Genomic DNA, 16,568 nt, shown 5'->3' with positions numbered 1-16,568 from the left:
CTAATGACAAAATGGGTGTGATTTTGGAGAATGCACAGAATGTTTTTCTACTTTGCCCAGTCCAGGGAGAGGCCAGTTGGTGCATTCTTCTCCCTTTTTATTCAGTGGGTGTGTGTCCAGGTAAATCTCGACCGGTGTGTCACAAGGGATAGAGTCAACAGTGGACACCATCACTGAGGCGGACTGTGGAAACATCACACTGGCATGTGGCCACCAGCGAGAGCTTTGACAAGTGTGAATCATACTGGGAATAATTCCCCTGCAGCCACAGCGGTTCATCTGAGTGTTTGTTTGCATCAAAGTTCAGCCAGAGATTTCAGATGAATGTGTTGTGTCTGCTATATTCATCAGCCACTCTTTCAGTATTAGCATGTTAGAGAGCCCGTTTGTTTCCATCCAGTGTAGGCTGGCCCAAAGTTCAAGGAGAAATAAATCTGTCTCAGTGAGGCAATTAGGTGATTCAGGGGAAGAGGTAAAGACTTGGTGTAGTTGACCTTTTCCAAGTGTTTCATTCCTTGGATCAAATGAGGTGTTAATTCCTAAGATTGGCTCTGTCAAATATAATGGTAAATAGTTCTTTAACAGCCGTTACATCAAAGACCTGCATCATGACTGCTGCCATAACTATGCTGTGGTACCTTACAGATAAGAGGTAACAAGTCATCAGTGATGAATCATCACTTTTTGTCATACGCCAGTAAATTGCACGCACAGTTTCAGACTTGTGTTTGCAGGTTTCACTCGCTCCACCCAAACTTACCTATAAATACACACATGGTAGTAAATACCCTAACATCACCTAGGTGTTCACAGTGTGTACGTGTGAGCTTTGATGTAATGACGCACAGATTTACTGTCCACTAGGGAGTTGGACTCTTGTGTGTGCAGCACATGTCTTATCTCTAGTTGGAGACAAATTGGAGTCAATTATAAAAATAAGAAATGCAGTTTGCAGTTATTAACAGATAATAAAATAGTTTGACAGTGTTGTCTGTCAATAAATGTAATATACAACCATAAGTAGAGCGTGTGTAATGAAAAATCCTTTGTAAATGAAACCCTTGAGGCTCCCTGCATGTTGGAGCAGTGAGTATTGAATCCAATATTATGAGGGCCCTGTCTTCCCGCTCATACCTCTGCTATCTCATTTTGCCTGTAGGGTCAATCTTTCAGATGTGACAAGAGCCAAAAGGCCTTTAACATACAAAGCGTACATGACATGCTTGAACATCCCCCAGAGAGAGAGAGAGAGTGTTTTACCTTTGATTTGTTTACCCAACTCAAGCTGTGCTTTATATTTACAATAGCAGCACTGAGAGAGATTTGGGTCTAAATGTTGATTTGTTGAACAATCGGTGTAATTCATCATGTGACAGTAAACCCTTTTATTGAAAAATAGTGATAAAATACTCAGCTCCTCAAGGCAGGGTAATATTATGCTCCAGTGGCGTAGTGGAAAAACGTGTTGGTCTTCAGAGCGTAGCTGTCCTGTACTTGGAGGGACAAATGAAAATAATGAGATGTACTAACATTACCTCACCAATAAAATAAGGTAGTTTTTTTTTCATACTTTTTTTTTCTTGATTATTTGATCAAACATCAGAGAATTGTGATTAAGTCACATCACAATTTCCTTAAGCCAAAGTTGATAATTGCTTTCTTTGTTTGAAGGAAGCATTAACACTGACCTTCACTCAGTCTGGACAAACTGTCTTTTGAATGCAACATAATGTTTGGAGTATTTGCTTGAAAATGTACCATAGCTGTTAGTTAATCACATAAGTAGGTGGTAATATTTTCCCAGGAACGACCAATCAATTAATTGTGTCAGCACTACAAAGTTCTAGAAACTGCTTTTGTAATGCACTTCAACAGCACAGTCTTCTGTAACCAACCTTACTGTTAAGCTGAATCCACAGCTCTGCATGCAGGATGTCCGATTCATTGTAGTGTTGTTGTTGGGCTCTGCCCTCGCTTCAACAAGGTGTACATAATAAACTGGGTGTATGAACCAATGGATAAACCTGTCTAAGAAATTTTGAATGCTGCCTCTTTCAGCTCATCAGACCTGACACCCCACTGTTTGTTGGTATGTAGGTATGCAAGCAAAGTCATAAACCTGTCTATTGTAGTGGTCGGAAGTGAGAGTATTTCACTACAGTTACAGTACCAGTTTCCATTCTCCTCACGCACATTCTCCTCACATCCTGCAACTGATGCTGAACTGTGAGCCACAAAAATGACTTCATGACTGGAATTCTTCTCATTGTGTTAGGTGGGTTGAATCGTGTTGCCACATTTGGCCTGCCAGCACAAACGACGAGATGTCACCAGAACAGAATTCACCTTTTATGTAAATTGGCAGCTGCCCAGCAGCACTTTTGTGTGATAGAGAGGTTTCATCAATCTCAGTTCAGCACTTTGTTTTATGTGAGCATCAGTGCAGTCCTAAAACCTCATCATCAGCCAATCAATCAAAGCCCATGAGTGGCAGCCACTTATCCTCGGTACCACTGTTGTTTTTCTTCTCCGCTGTTTGTTAGCTGTGCCACATCCTTTCACTTTGACGCTATACACCACAAGCACCTTTTATGATGTGAACAGTGGTTGTTTACTTGGAGAATTACCAGGGTGCTTGGTTGATAATGGTACTCTTCTACAGGAGAAGCTGCAGAGGCTCATGGAAGTAATTGACACCCCCAGAGGCTGAGAAACTTTAGGGCAGCTGCTCCCTGTCATTATCACAACTGCACTCAATTTGGGAGGCCACAGCAATTAAGAGACCCTAATGTTGGTGAGCCCAGTAACCCTGCTAATTGGCCCAGACTGTTAATGAGTAACTGGGAATGAATCGCTCGTCCCAAACACTTATGGAATGTGCAGACAATGAAATGGGCCAGTGTTAGGAGGGATTTAGGGGAGTAGCGTGGCTGATGTCCTAGATTCACTTTTGTCTTGCTCCATCCTTGCATCATCAGGATCTTTGATAAGTTTATATTATTATAATGTACTATCTCTTATCATTGACAGGCTTTTGTCATTGGGACATTGAGTAAGATTATCTTTTACATAGTTGGCCATAGTGCACGTCAGCATGTGCAACACTTATCAACCTGCAATATCATGTTAAACTCTTTGTGGCATCTGAAGACATTAACCCAGGATCAGCTGATGGGTGCAAGTAAAGAAGATGTTATTCTTAACTATAGTGTATGTATGAAAGGTTGGCATCCTCAAAAACAATTCATGTGCAGTTTGTTTTGATCTGAAAATAGAAAATCTATTTTGTAAAAGTTACTGAGGTGCAAGTTCTGCACATTTTGCTCAGAGGTTAATGCAACACCTGGCTTTGTGTGGTGAGTTAAGCAGCAGATAATGGAAAACTGTTTTTCTGAAAGAAGTAGTCCATACTTAATTCCGTTATGTCATCACCCGAGGCACACCTATATATTACTTGTTAGACTAAATGTTGTCAGCTAAAATTAAAGCACAGTTTTGCTGTAAGGTGCATTTTCATCAGAGACACAGTGGCTCTGTATGTGTTTGCAGTGTGCAGGTGTTGATGTGTTTACGAACCCATAAGCGCTCATCTCATCATCACTGTCTCCTACAGAGCCTTGTGTCTCCACATGCAGTCACACAGAAGACAAACCGCCTCTACAACTATGAGTAGAGTCTGAGTAACCTGGCCACACAATCACACATTTACCTCAAGTGAACATAAATATTTAATTACATTTTAAGCTTTGTGTGCTCTGGCTTTGGCCCACTAATATTTTACAAGATTGTATAAATGCTAATTCCGACAGTTTAGATGATTATTTGGGACTCTGCTCAGTGACATAATGGAAACTCTTGCTGTAGAGACCATCCATCTTAAACAATTAAAGGTTCATTGTAAATGTTATATATTTCCTTCTTGCCAACGTCTGTATTACATTATATCATACATTATGCATTATATTTGATTACTGTTTAGCACCTTGCTGAGTGTATCTATCATATTCACCCCAACAACATAAGGAGAGTTTTACACTGAGTGAACTGTACATAGAAGAACTCAAGAACAACCTCAGAAGATGTGGGAACTTTTATCATGACGTGTTTAATGTCAAGTGACATAGAACTGGATACTCAATAATCATTGCCAGGTCAATGGAGATACTTCTGGCGGAAATCTACATACCACAGACGGTAGCATACGTCACACTGTCATCACCAATTAGAATTATGTAATATTTTAAAAGCTCCCTTCTAACCAGTAATTAAAGTTCAGCATCTGGGGGATCTGTCTCTCTTCTATTCTTTCATGCGTCTGTCTAAATATGTAATAGATAAAACGTCATCCAATATCATAAACAACGCTGACTATAAACCCCCAAATATTGTTCATATTAACTTATTTGTCCCACATGGAAAATGGATGATGTTTCAGTATAATTTGTTCTTCCCTAATATTGCATTAATTCCCTTCTTGAAATGTCACTTGACAAGAATAGAAAACTCCTCATATGGTTTCACTACACATTGGCATTTTCAATGATTTGGTTTAAAAAATTTAAAACAGACTTTGTGGAAGGCCGCATCTGTATTTCTGTGTAAACCCTCACCATGCATTTGTAAAATATCCATGAAAGAACTGCAGATTTACAAAACATATCAACAGAACTGCAGGGCAAGTTTATTTGTGTTGCCTTTTCTCTCATAAACTGGACCTAAAGCACCACCTTACTGCTTGTCATAAATCATACTACACCACTATACTGTATACAATAACATTTTAGTCAGTGGTCGCAGTTTAACATAATGAGACGTCAAGTTCCTCGTATACGGTGCGTGCTCAATTTTTTTTGTTTGGGTTTCTTTGTCTTGAAAGAGCATTTGGATTTAATGAAACTCTCTGGCTTTGTAGGCACTTTAGCAATGTTAGTCATGTGTCTTTGGTTTCAGATTCCTCCCATTCCTATTTGATGTGGTTACACAATTCATGTCAAAGGGACTTAGGCCAATGGAAGCGAAGTGTTGCCGCAGATGAAAGGCAGCTTATGCAAATGTTCATTCTTCACCTGTTGATCTAATGTGAAGCTTGGATGGCAGAAACACGTGGCTCTGATGAAAATATTCAGCCATACACATGTTTAGGTCCTACATAGTACTCACACTCAATCTTATGTTCACCCTTGCTCTCTTTCTTTTTTTTTCTTAGGGTTTTGACAAGTGACTGTGCTGACCGGATCAATGGCGCTGACAGTGAACCTGATTGGTCCTTCACCATGGGGCTTCAGAATATTTGGAGGAAGGGACTTTAAGAAGGCCATAACAGTATCAAAGGTACTCGCCAGCAGCTGCCCTGCTGCTGAACCTCGTCACACCTTATCAAACCATATCCTCTGTTTTTGTCAAAACAGTCTGTAATGGCATGTCATGTAAAGTCAACTTCCTCTTCACTACGACTCTTTTCTTGTCTTTGTTTGTGTCCATAGCTGCTTCATACCTGTTTCCTTGACTACCGAAGCCGTTAGAATAGAATGGAAGTGGATTACATTAGAAGGAAACCACTGATTACAGTTACAGTGGAAGTTGTGGTGGGAGTTGAGGGGGATCCTGGTCCCAGAGTGCGTGTATTACCACGTGCATCATTAAATTTGTACTTTAGCACGTGCAACTTGTTTTTACTGTGCATATTTTACCATTCACTGTTTGAAAAATAAAATGAGAGAGCCGTATTAGAAGAGGCGGAAATATTGCCACTGTAAGCAGACAGCAGGCAGTAAACACCACCAGGAAATGTTGCTCAGACTCCTGCATGCCAGAGACACCCAGCTCTGCCCACTCCACATCCTGGTCCTTTATTATCACCTCAGCCTGGATTTTCCAGTGGGTGCTACCCTTTAGCTCCTCAGGCCATAAAGGATAAATTATGGGAAAAACATGGCCGGCCATCCCAGCTCCAAATGGCTTAAATTTCAAGGCCCTTTTAAAGGCTTTTATTGTTTGCCCCCTCTTGACAACATATGCTAGAAAAACAGGTCTTCTCTTGAATAATGGGTTTCAACTCTGATTTTGTTACTGCTGTCTGGTAAACAACACCAACATGTTTGCTTGTCTCAAATATCAAACGGGTTCTGTGAAGTGTCAGGGATTCCTGCTGGGAGAGAAACTTCATCACTGAAATTGTTTTCCAAAGTCCAGTTTGAGAAATGGCTCGTCTCCACAGCTAAGCAGCTGTAGATTTGAACCATCTGAATGTCGCTTGGCACGGAGACGACATCGATGCCCTCTTTTATTCCTGTTGGCCTGAAAGATAGCTTGCCCCTGTTTCTCTCGGGCGCAGACCCTGGAAAAGAAAGAACCCCAACTGCTCTTAGTTTATGTGAAACCAGGCGTGTCCTGATCAGAAAAGGCACGCACTATTGTGGGTCACCACAGCAACGCTTAATTGCCTCTCGAGTGAGCCCACAAACATGGTACCTCTGCCCCCTTGCTTGGCTAAACTTACAATCAGCCACTTGACTGGCATTCTCTTTGCATCCGTTGTTCCTCTTGAGATGCAGGAAAGACTCCCATCGTCACTGACTACCTCAGTATTTATTTTGGTTTGCATTCTTTGCTTTATTACCCCTCTGTTTTCGATTGGAATGCAAGTGCTTTTCATTGCAAATGTTATACTGAAGTTAAAACAGTTGCAGCAGCAACCTCCTGATTTTGGCCTTTGTTATAAATAAGCCTGTGTGTGTTTTGGTGCATAAGCCTGAGACAGAGGAACCAAGCAGAGGCTGGTGGCTTGGACATTATGTTTTCACCCATTAGTGTGGAATTCACTCTGATGTGGTGGTATAGTATTGGCTTTGACACGCAGTGAGGCCAGTTTCAAAGGTCAGGCCCAGTCAAACCATCAAGTAGTGTCACACTAATGACTTCTCCCCAAGGGTGTCATGAATCTGTCCACTGTTGACCGTCACTGCCTCGTTCCATGTGTGTTTGAAACACTTTGGCGTCTGTTGGTATTTGCTTTGACTGTTATGAGTTGTAGAGAGAGACAGTTTGTCAACTTGTCGACACCTTTTCTCATTTACTCATTTGTTAAAGTCACTGACAAATTGTAGCAGCCATAAGATACAAAGCTGTCTTTACTTGCCAGATGGGTAGGATCCATAAAGTGGTATTTTCAGAGCATGACCTGGGGCCAGTAGCAGCTCACTGCAGCTCATTCTTCTGTTCCACAGGTCAACGGGGGCAGCAAGGCAGAGCAGGCAGACCTACAACCTGGTGACATTATCTTGGAGATCAATGGGGAAAATACGGCCGACATGCTGAATGTGGAGGCTCAGAACAAGATCAAGAGCTCCAAGACTCAACTGCAGCTCATGGTGGAGAGGTATGAAGGCCTGCAGTCTCATTATATACAAATACAGTGCTATGCAACCCTCTGCAGCAAAGCCCATGCATATACATGTCCCTGATTCTCTGTGTTTGTGCCCAGACCGCAGTCCCCCAGCTGCTGTCTTCCTCTACACTGACTTAAACTTTATCATACAAGCACTGTACAAACAAAACAAGTGATTGTAATCAGGGGAAATGCCAGCATGTATGAGAGCCACACTGTTCCCGTCCCTGAGCCTCCTTAATAAACCTTGTTTTGAGATTTGCCAAGACCTTGTTTGGATGACAGGGAGTTTACCACTACAAAGCTTTTCCTTTGAGTCAGGACTGCTCTTGGCTGGCACTTTGATTAAAGGTCCTCCCTAAATTCTTATTTCTTGTCGCTGTCGCCTCTTGTCACATTTTTTTTCTTCTTTTTCAGTCACACAGACGCACACATTAACACGCACACGCCCTCTCACGCACATACTGTATGTTCTCACATACTTCCTCCTTGGATGTCCTATGTCCATGTGAGTGAATTTTTCCCAGCTGACCTCATGTCTCCCACCAAGCCAGAAACAACACCATTACTCCTTCCCTGCCCTGGACAATGCCACTGTGTATCTCTGCCATGCCTTTAATCCCATTCTGTTAACTGTTGGCGATTCTCAGCACCTAGTCTCTCATGCACCTCACAGGCTCCTGTTTTAATGCTACTCATCAAGCATATTGCCTGTTTGAATTATGTTCAAACAAACTCTTATGAGGTCTGTAAACTGAGTAGCACAAACTGTAATGTTTAATTTGTCCGTTGTTTAGTTGAGATCACTCCCTTTTTCCAGCTCCACATCTGGTTGGCAGTTTATCGTCATCAAAACGGCAGTGATGTGGGTACTGACCGTCATCACACAGATGGTGTTGCCCACTGAAAGAAGCTGGCATCAGCCCATCTCCAGAGTGGAGAAGTGTTGTTTTTAGATGTACTGTCTACTCCTATGTACAGAAGCAGCAGTTTACTGTGCATGTGTAGTATCTAGAATGAGCAAACTAAGGATATTTTTCAAAGCAGTTGCTGTCTTTGGTGTAATTATCCCTGAAAACGTATTAGTTGGGCTTTGTTTGCAGCCTCTTGATTGGACTTAATTGTTCATTGATCCCTTTCGGATGATGCCAGGTTTCCCAAAGCGTTTGTCATTCTGATCCTATTGCTTCTCCCTGATTTTCCTTTTTGGTAGTGTGATAATGAGAAATGCATGCATGTGCTGCTTATGTGTGTGTGCATCCAGAATGAGGCATTATTCTGTTTAATCAGCAAAGATTTTCAGAACACTTAGGCTCGTATGATGTTTGTCATGGCAGCTCAGCACTTTCACACTGACTGCACTACTTTGAACTGTTCTCCATTGGTAAGCAGCAGGAAGGAAGTCAGTGATGTACCACAAGTTGCCATTAAGTTTCTGGGCACTTTTCGGGTGTTTTTGTGTGTGTGTGTGTGTGTTAGTGTAGTAGTCAAGATCATTGAACTTTGTCTTGATATGAATTACAGGGTATTGTAGGAATGTGTGATTATTTTTCTAAAAGGTAGAAAATATATCACTTTAACAAGGAATTGAAAATGTTCAAATAATGTCCAGTCCTTTAAAGCAGCTTGCACACTTCTTTAACACGGGGCGGAGCTTGACACAAAATATGTGCACTTGATTTAAATCATTTGACCCCTGGTCAATATTAAGTGTTTAAATATTTCAGTTTCAGAATGAGGAGGTATTTTTATACTGCACACTTTTTAAAAATCTGCCTCGAGCGGCTGAGTGTGAAAAGTCCTGTCCATGACAGCTGTGAACAGGTTATATCAACTAAGGGTTTCAGGTGCTTTTTTAAGTCAGTTTCACTTCTCTGTGGTATAAAGTCAGTCAGCATTTTGACCAGAAATTCTTCTGTAAAGGAAACCTGTAACCACAGGTCATTGCGTCTAGACTAGACACTGATCCGACCACCAATCTAAAATATTTCTCCTTGTTTGAAGACTCCGATGTTGATGTAGGAAGTGAATTTTTAAGGTGAGCATTTTCAGCTGTGCTGTTCCTGTTTCGAAATGAGTTTTTCAGGCCTGCCACATTAATATCTCTCCTAGAGGAACAAATGTCTTAGGGCTGATGTATCAGTTTCTGTCTTCTTGCCATGTCTCTTCTGCACATAGTATGTGGAGCCCAGGCCACGAGAGGTGTGTTTCTGGGTGATTTACCACAGGCATCCAGGCCTTTCTATGTGCCTCATTACCCCAGGCTCAACCAGAGCCAGTCAGCCTCTGGCCCTGCAGCCAGGGGGGCACTTTGTGTTTGTACTGGCGCTTATACTGCCCATATTTTCCCCTCCAAATTCAATGATGGAATTGCTTACAGAATGTGTTTTCTATTTAAGTAAAGCAAAAGTGACTAGTTTGAAAGACAAGATTTCAGAGCATACAGTACTCATCTTTTGCACTAATCTCCAAGATTCATGGAAAAAGTATTTGGATACTTGCCAGAGCATTAGCAATAGGAATGTCAAAATAAATGATTTTATTTTTTCTATCCCTACTTTCAAATAAAGTTAAAGACTCATAACTCTTTGAAACTGGATTGTTTTTCCTTCACTCAGCATTTTCCTTTCACATTCTTGAACATGATATTACATATTTTGATGTTCATCAGCTTGTGTGTAAATGTGATTTAGAGGGAGTTTGAATTCAATGGTTGTTTATTTAACATGAACTCTCTTCCAGCCTCAGATGATTTTTGTGTTTTTCCCTTTTTGGAATTCAGCAGTAATGGGATCAGACTTCATTCCACTCACTACATAGATGGAAAATGAAATTTTGGATAGTCCAAAATCACCAATGTTGACGGTAATTTGATTTCTGTCGTTTTCTGTCTTAAGACCTGATCCTTCCAACCGACAGACCAATGGCCTCAGCACACCTGAACAGCTCACTGGACGCTTCCAGGTCAGTGCTGCAGCTCCACAGGAGCTTTGATCAATCTACAGTCTGTTTTGATTATTAGACATCATACACTACATTGGTGTTGAGAACTGAACTAGATTTTTTTTCCTTTTCCACAGCATTGTTCACAAGAGCCTGTTTTATTTGGATAATGTGTTGTTTTGACTACACAGAATATTCTGCTTCATTTCCGCTACTGCACACATCTGTTTTGTACATATCTTTTTTATTTTACTGTTCTCAGGATGGAAGCAATACAAGACATGGCAGTAGTTTAGTGCTTGTTCCTGTGTTTTATTGACATGAGTTCAAATGAACCAACTTCTAGTACTTGGTGACACTGAGTCAGTAGACAAAATACATTTATTTCTGTGTACCCACTCGTGTTGACATTCTTGCAGGTGTTCATTATGCCTCTCACTTAAGCCTTTCAGTAGGATCAAGTTACATTCAATTGATACTAATGCAGTAACATTCCTCTGATGTGATGTTTTGTAGGAGGCTGTAATAGTGAGTCGAGACGAGAATCAGAACTATAGAGAGTATACGATCTCCAGCCCTGCATCCCTGTCTCCCGGACCGTATTCACCAGATCCTCCTGCCAGCCCGGACGGCAAGAGGGAGAGGCTGACACCCACCATCAATAAGAGGTAGCTCCATTAGCCTCGGTGTAAATCATTGCTAAATCCAAGCATGTAGATCAAGTTTGAATTGAATGCATGTCTGATATAATGCAGTAATTTGTGTTCAAGTTAGTCAAAAACATGTTTTGGGTAGAGACCTCCTTCTCCCTTTAACTTTGCTTAAACCGAAGGATCCACACTACACTTCAAAGTTTGGAAACTTTTGAAAAATGATCAAAACCATTAAATTGTTGGTCTTGTGTTTGCTGCTGTGTCAACTCCTACAGTATAACTGTGTTTACCAGTGATGTAGTGAAAGCAAAGGATTAAGCAAAGGACAGTCTGAAGTCACACACATGCAGTCAGGTTACTTGTAAATCATACTGTACCGTATGATTAAAAGTCAACCTGCAAGATGAGATTGAAGCTAATGCTTTTGGTGTGAACATGGTCTAAAATGAAGTCTTGAGACATTTTTGAGCTTGACATTTTAGATGGACAGGGTTTTTCCTTTCAGAAACTTGTTCATTTGCCGTTTAAACAGGCTTAAAACTGGACAAAAGGCCTCAACAAGTGCTCTCTTGACTCCACAACAGCCTCCGAGTCAATAGGTATGGGAATAACAGACAGAAAGTGGAGCCATGGGATTGTACTGTAGTAACAAAGGATATGCACAGGGTATCACATTCCACCGTTTGCATTCACTTAAACAAAAGGCAGAATGTGGAACGTTCACCATGCCTTCTCTATGCATGGCCATTGACTCTAATGAACAACTGTTTTTAGGTCACAGTTCAAACCTAAATTTTCTCCTGTGTCTGGACTGATGAAGTTTCCTGCCTTGTGCTTATGTCTTTTTTTTGTTTGTTTTCACTCAAACACTGAAATCTATGCCATCATATAATGCTGCACGTGACGTCACATGTGTTTTATGAAGTTATCACCAAGAGGTTGGTGATGTGGTGAAACCATTTAACTTCTCTGCAATTTTATGTCATACATTAATTCTTCTGTGTCAATTTTACATCACGTCATCTAGAAATCCAATATTGTCCAATAGCCACAATAGCCTTACACACACACTTGGAAATGAGCAACATAATTACACATTCATCACTGAGTCTCTGTCATCTTTATATTATAGTGTCCAGCTGCGCTCGTGGTCTCCAGAGGAAAAGAGTCCAAGTCACAGGCTGTCCAGACCACTGTCACAGGTTGGTTTCAAATAAATCTAGTTTTATTTTTAACTGCAGCTTTTAAAGCAGGATTTTAGCTGATTTTCAGTCAAATGCTGCCAACCATATGGATGGTCAAACTCTGAAGCTGAACTATAAAATGTCTTAGGTTAGATGGGGACATCTGGTTCTGAGTGAGCGTGAAGGTACTACCAGTGAAAACTGTACCTCAGGTGACCTGGTGTGAATTCTGTCACACATATTTTGCATGGAGATATATGATAGTTTGGAGTCGAGGTTATTGTCTGGGTGCATGGATCACATACTTTTTAGTGTATGATGGAGTAGTAAACTGGACAAATACGTGCACATGTCCTCCAAAAGTCTGTCCGTCGTTCATCTGTAGCTACAGTTTCAGGCTGGAGTTCACTCAGACAGTACAGCTGAAGGTTTTTGTTCTCGCTGTACCTCTCTGTGAAATGTATTTATTTTGACTGCTCTGCCCTCGGCTGTTAGAATAACATATCTGAATTCTCAGCCTTTCCTCTTGAATTGTTACTCCGATGCCACAGAAGATGCCCTACTGAGGGTGTGTAGACTCGGGTGTGCTGTATGTGGAGTTCACAGTGGAGTCAGGATATGAAGAGGTTTTGACATTTTTACAGCAGGGAGTGCATAAACTAAAAAGGTCATTCTTTAAAAATATTTGACATTAAGACGAACAACAGTCTGGAGCTGTTTCATTCACAGCCTGCTCCCAAGAAAAAAGAGATTACTTTCCTTAAAAACAATGGCCTTAACCTTTTAGTTGTCTGAATGGAGACCCATTAGTCTCGGCAAGCAGTAAAATATGGTGAGTGGTAAAAAACAGACTTGAGGTCATCATAAGACTGCAGCTAAACTATGCTGTACTTATTTACCATTCCAGCACCAAAACAGGGGAGGGGGGGACTCGGGCGTCTGGAAAGACTTCAGTGAGTTAAAGAGAGAAAATGCTGTGGGAAAGTTCATCATGAGCTATTTGAGCTATGCCTACATGCTTAGTCTCAAGCCTGGGTCCCACTGAGGACCGAACATGTGAGATGACAGAGCGGGAAAAAACATACAAGACCTTTTGTAACGACATGAGGAATTCCAGCCATTTTTATAACTCTGGACATTACATAAAGTTAGATAAATATGCAGAGGTTTGAACTTGAAAACATTCAAGTGTCCCTTCTAAGAGGCCGCTCACTGAGAAGGTCCATTTTTAAAGTTTCTCTTCGAGTTTGGGATTCTTTGTGTTGTTTACATGTTAAATAGGATTCAGATGGACTGTCACTCACGGACGTGTCCAGTCTCTGAGAGCGGTCTTGCATCACAGTGGTTTTTGATCTTTTCACACTGGGAGAAACATGAGCCAGTGTTGCCATGATGTAACCGCGGTCCCAGTAGGTTTCCTGAGAATGTTATTACTTTATATTGAACAGTTTGGACTAGTCTCTATGGAAATAAAATACCTCTGTCAGTCATGCCTCATGAAATCTGGTCACAGCAAAATGTAGTCTCAAGAAATGCAAGACAGTCCCCCAACTTTTTTTTTTTTTTTGGTCTTATGACATAGTCTCCTTTCTAGTTGTTTTAGGACATTGGCAGGACATCTGTGTGTGTGTAGAGAGGAATCAGTGATGACCACTAGGTCAAGTGACTCCTCCAACAGACAGCTGAGATGATAGAGCTGTCTAGTGTCAAGCCCTTACCCTTGGAAGTTAGTTGGCTTATGCATTGGGTCTCTCTTGGCTGGAAATAATATAATATTATAATAAATCATTCAAAACTCCACTTCCACAGTTTTTTTAAGCGATAGTCCACCATTTTTTGGAAAGTCACAAAGAGCAGGTCTTCTGTGGCTTGATTATTTCATCAAGTTATTTTCCGTTGTTCCTGAGTGCATTTACCTGGCAGGCTCAATTTAACCAATGATGCTTTTGTATTGTGGGAGCTAAATGTCTCAGCATTTGGAGCTAACGGTCTGATCATCTTTCCTGTGCTGCTTCAGTTTTGTTTCCTGTGAGATGAGAGTGCCAAATTTCTGGAGCATAGATTAAATTACAGTGAGTTTGTCAGGTCCAGCTCTTTGGCTAAATGGTACAATAGCCTGCAAAAGTTGAATGCTCACTGATATTACATTGTAGGTTTATCACTGGATGCACTACAACCCTCTGTTGTAGTTGCTTTTTTTTCTTTTTCATCAGTCCAAAACCACATTCAAAAAGCCACTGTGGAGTTATAGTGAGGCTGCGGCCAGCAAACCATGGTGGGGCAAACTTCCGTATTGGCCAACCAAGAAACACATTAGGAGCTATGTTGTGGCTCAGAGCTCCATCACTGAGCCTCTAGGAATGAACTTGCTCCTGTCATGCCTGTCCATCTGGGACGGCCTCGCATGTTTGTGGTATTTATGGAGTCGCCCGTTCTCCCATTCTTCTTACCATTCCTAAATTCTCCCTATTCCTCATTATTTTTATGGTGGAATTTGTATTGTCTGAGAGACATTGCATTCCTTCTTTCTGCACTACTCCAATATCAATTTGTTTTTTCTCCACCATTTTTAATTGTTCATTCAATATGTAAATATTATTAATAGAATGTGCTTTCTTCTGATTTAAAAGCTGATCTGGATTGGTTGCTCTGCGGTCTTTGCCTCGACAGCCCGGTGTTTACAGTCATGAAGCCTAGTGGATGAGAATTTTGGGTTTTGGCTGACCCCTTCCTCCAAGGGATGTCTACCCTGGTTTTAAAGCGGTGACGAGCCTCCTGCCACAGCGCTGTGATTAGTGAGTGCAGTTCTTTCAGAGCGCTCAGTGGGGAAATGGCTGGAGAGAGGCCTTCCATGGGCACACTGTGTATTATGCTGCTGGGGCTGGCAGGGACACAGCAGCCCAGTGAGTGCTGAGATGTGGAGCCTCCATGACAAGGGCCTCTGTCCTGTCTGAGAGGTGCAGAGTGCTGCTGTATCAGGTGATCAGCCCCTCTGAAAAGCTCCTAAAAGGCTTTTCCACCCCTGTTTTGGCTCCCTTAGTGAGGAGAGTGGGATGCGCAACAGGATCCCCCATTTTCCAGGGTTTTGGATATCCTGAGAAAAAGCCCCTATACAATAGTGGCTGTGATGGCAGAGCTTGTGGAGGCTGGTGCTGAGTTTTCCCTGGTGTCACAACGCTTGTCGTTGTCTGATGGGAGCTGGAAGAGCTGAAGAGGGAGGGGGGGCTGCTGACATTCCCAAACTGTACTTAGGCCATCACGCCACTCTGCTGAAAAACACAGGGAGGTTTTTTGTGCTTCATCATGGAGTCTTAATGTCAGATACACTACACAGAACACGCACAAACATAAGAAGTGCATGTTTAAAAAAAGTGGCCTGGCTCTCAAACATCCTTGACTTGAATGCACTTGGTCTTTTGCACACATTTTACATAACTTTACACACGTAGCATCTCTGGTAATTACTTTCATTTGTGTTTGTTAATGCATCCAACATTTATTTCCTTCCTCCTAACCTTGGCTGCAGAAGTATTTTCCCCTTGGTTTCTGTCTGCATTGACCTGTACATTTCCCCCAGCATATACATTTGGCCATGTGAGGGAATGTTTTTCAGGAAATCTATACAGTACATTTTGATAATGAGCTGCAAAGGGCAGTGTGAGTAAGGATGGTGACCTTTTTAATCAGAAGATGTGGGTTCAAGTCCCTGTTACAGGAAGCATCCACTCTGCTGAAGCAACAGTCCCAACCGTCCAGCAGCTGTAGAGGTTTGAAATGCATTGCTACTGAAATACATTGGAAACCCTGGCAAGGATCAGTCTGTAAGGCTGTTTCCATCTGTGATTCCAAAGTGGCATTGGTGGACTTTATTATGTGTAAGATTGTACCCTGCAGTTTTGTTTTGTCATGCCATGATGTGGCCAGCCATTTTCATGGGATTTAGTAAAATGAGCAAAGTTATCCTGGATTCCTAAAAGCCAAGCATGAGATTGTATCTGGACTGGCCGGGCACCATCATGATTCAGAGCATCTGTTTATATCATCAAGAAGTGACCACAACAGGATCTCTGTTGCGATGAGCAGGGCCAAAACCAAACTGCTTTTCACGAGACATGACCCGTCACTGGGCCATTAGGACCAGGCTCCATGTCTGGGTTCGCTGTTGTTGCACTTTGAGGTTCCTGAGGGTTGCCTTAGCGGGCTCCCTGATCCTGTGCTGGGTTAGGAAGGCAGCTTTATAAATATTCCTAGTGTAGGATGGTCAGCCTCTGTAGGGTGATGCTTAGTTTTTGGGTCTATGCAGACCAAGCTTTTCCTCTCTGTGCTAAATTGGGGTAGAGTGGCCTTGGCAGTATGGCATGTGTCACTGAACTCTAATCCAGACAGGACATGGTAAGCAAG

The 16,568-nt window shown here is 41.8% G+C and overlaps 1 protein-coding gene across 4 annotated transcripts in view; it reads left to right on the top strand.

Moving 5' to 3' along the window:
- The window catches only part of pdlim2 (PDZ and LIM domain 2 (mystique)), a 33,785-nt gene that overhangs the window by 2,302 nt on the left and 14,915 nt on the right, over positions 1-16,568 (top strand). For 2 of the 4 annotated variants that reach the window (XM_085787251.1, XM_085787252.1), the window contains exons 2-6: positions 5,207-5,331; positions 7,227-7,378; positions 10,285-10,351; positions 10,847-10,998; positions 12,116-12,185. In XM_085787251.1, coding sequence (XP_085643377.1) covers positions 5,239-5,331; positions 7,227-7,378; positions 10,285-10,351; positions 10,847-10,998; positions 12,116-12,185 — 534 coding nt within the window. In that variant the 5' untranslated portion in view covers positions 5,207-5,238. The remainder of the gene's footprint in view (positions 1-5,206; positions 5,332-7,226; positions 7,379-10,284; positions 10,352-10,846; positions 10,999-12,115; positions 12,186-16,568) is intronic. The other 2 variants (XM_085787249.1, XM_085787248.1) reach the window with 1 other exon arrangement.

The sequence above is a fragment of the Trachurus japonicus genome, chromosome 9 (assembly GCF_045865225.1).
Source record: "Trachurus japonicus isolate A0001 chromosome 9, Traja_1.0".
In the NCBI taxonomy this organism is placed as follows: Eukaryota; Metazoa; Chordata; class Actinopteri; order Carangiformes; family Carangidae; genus Trachurus; species Trachurus japonicus.
This window is presented reverse-complemented; position numbering and strand designations above follow the sequence as displayed.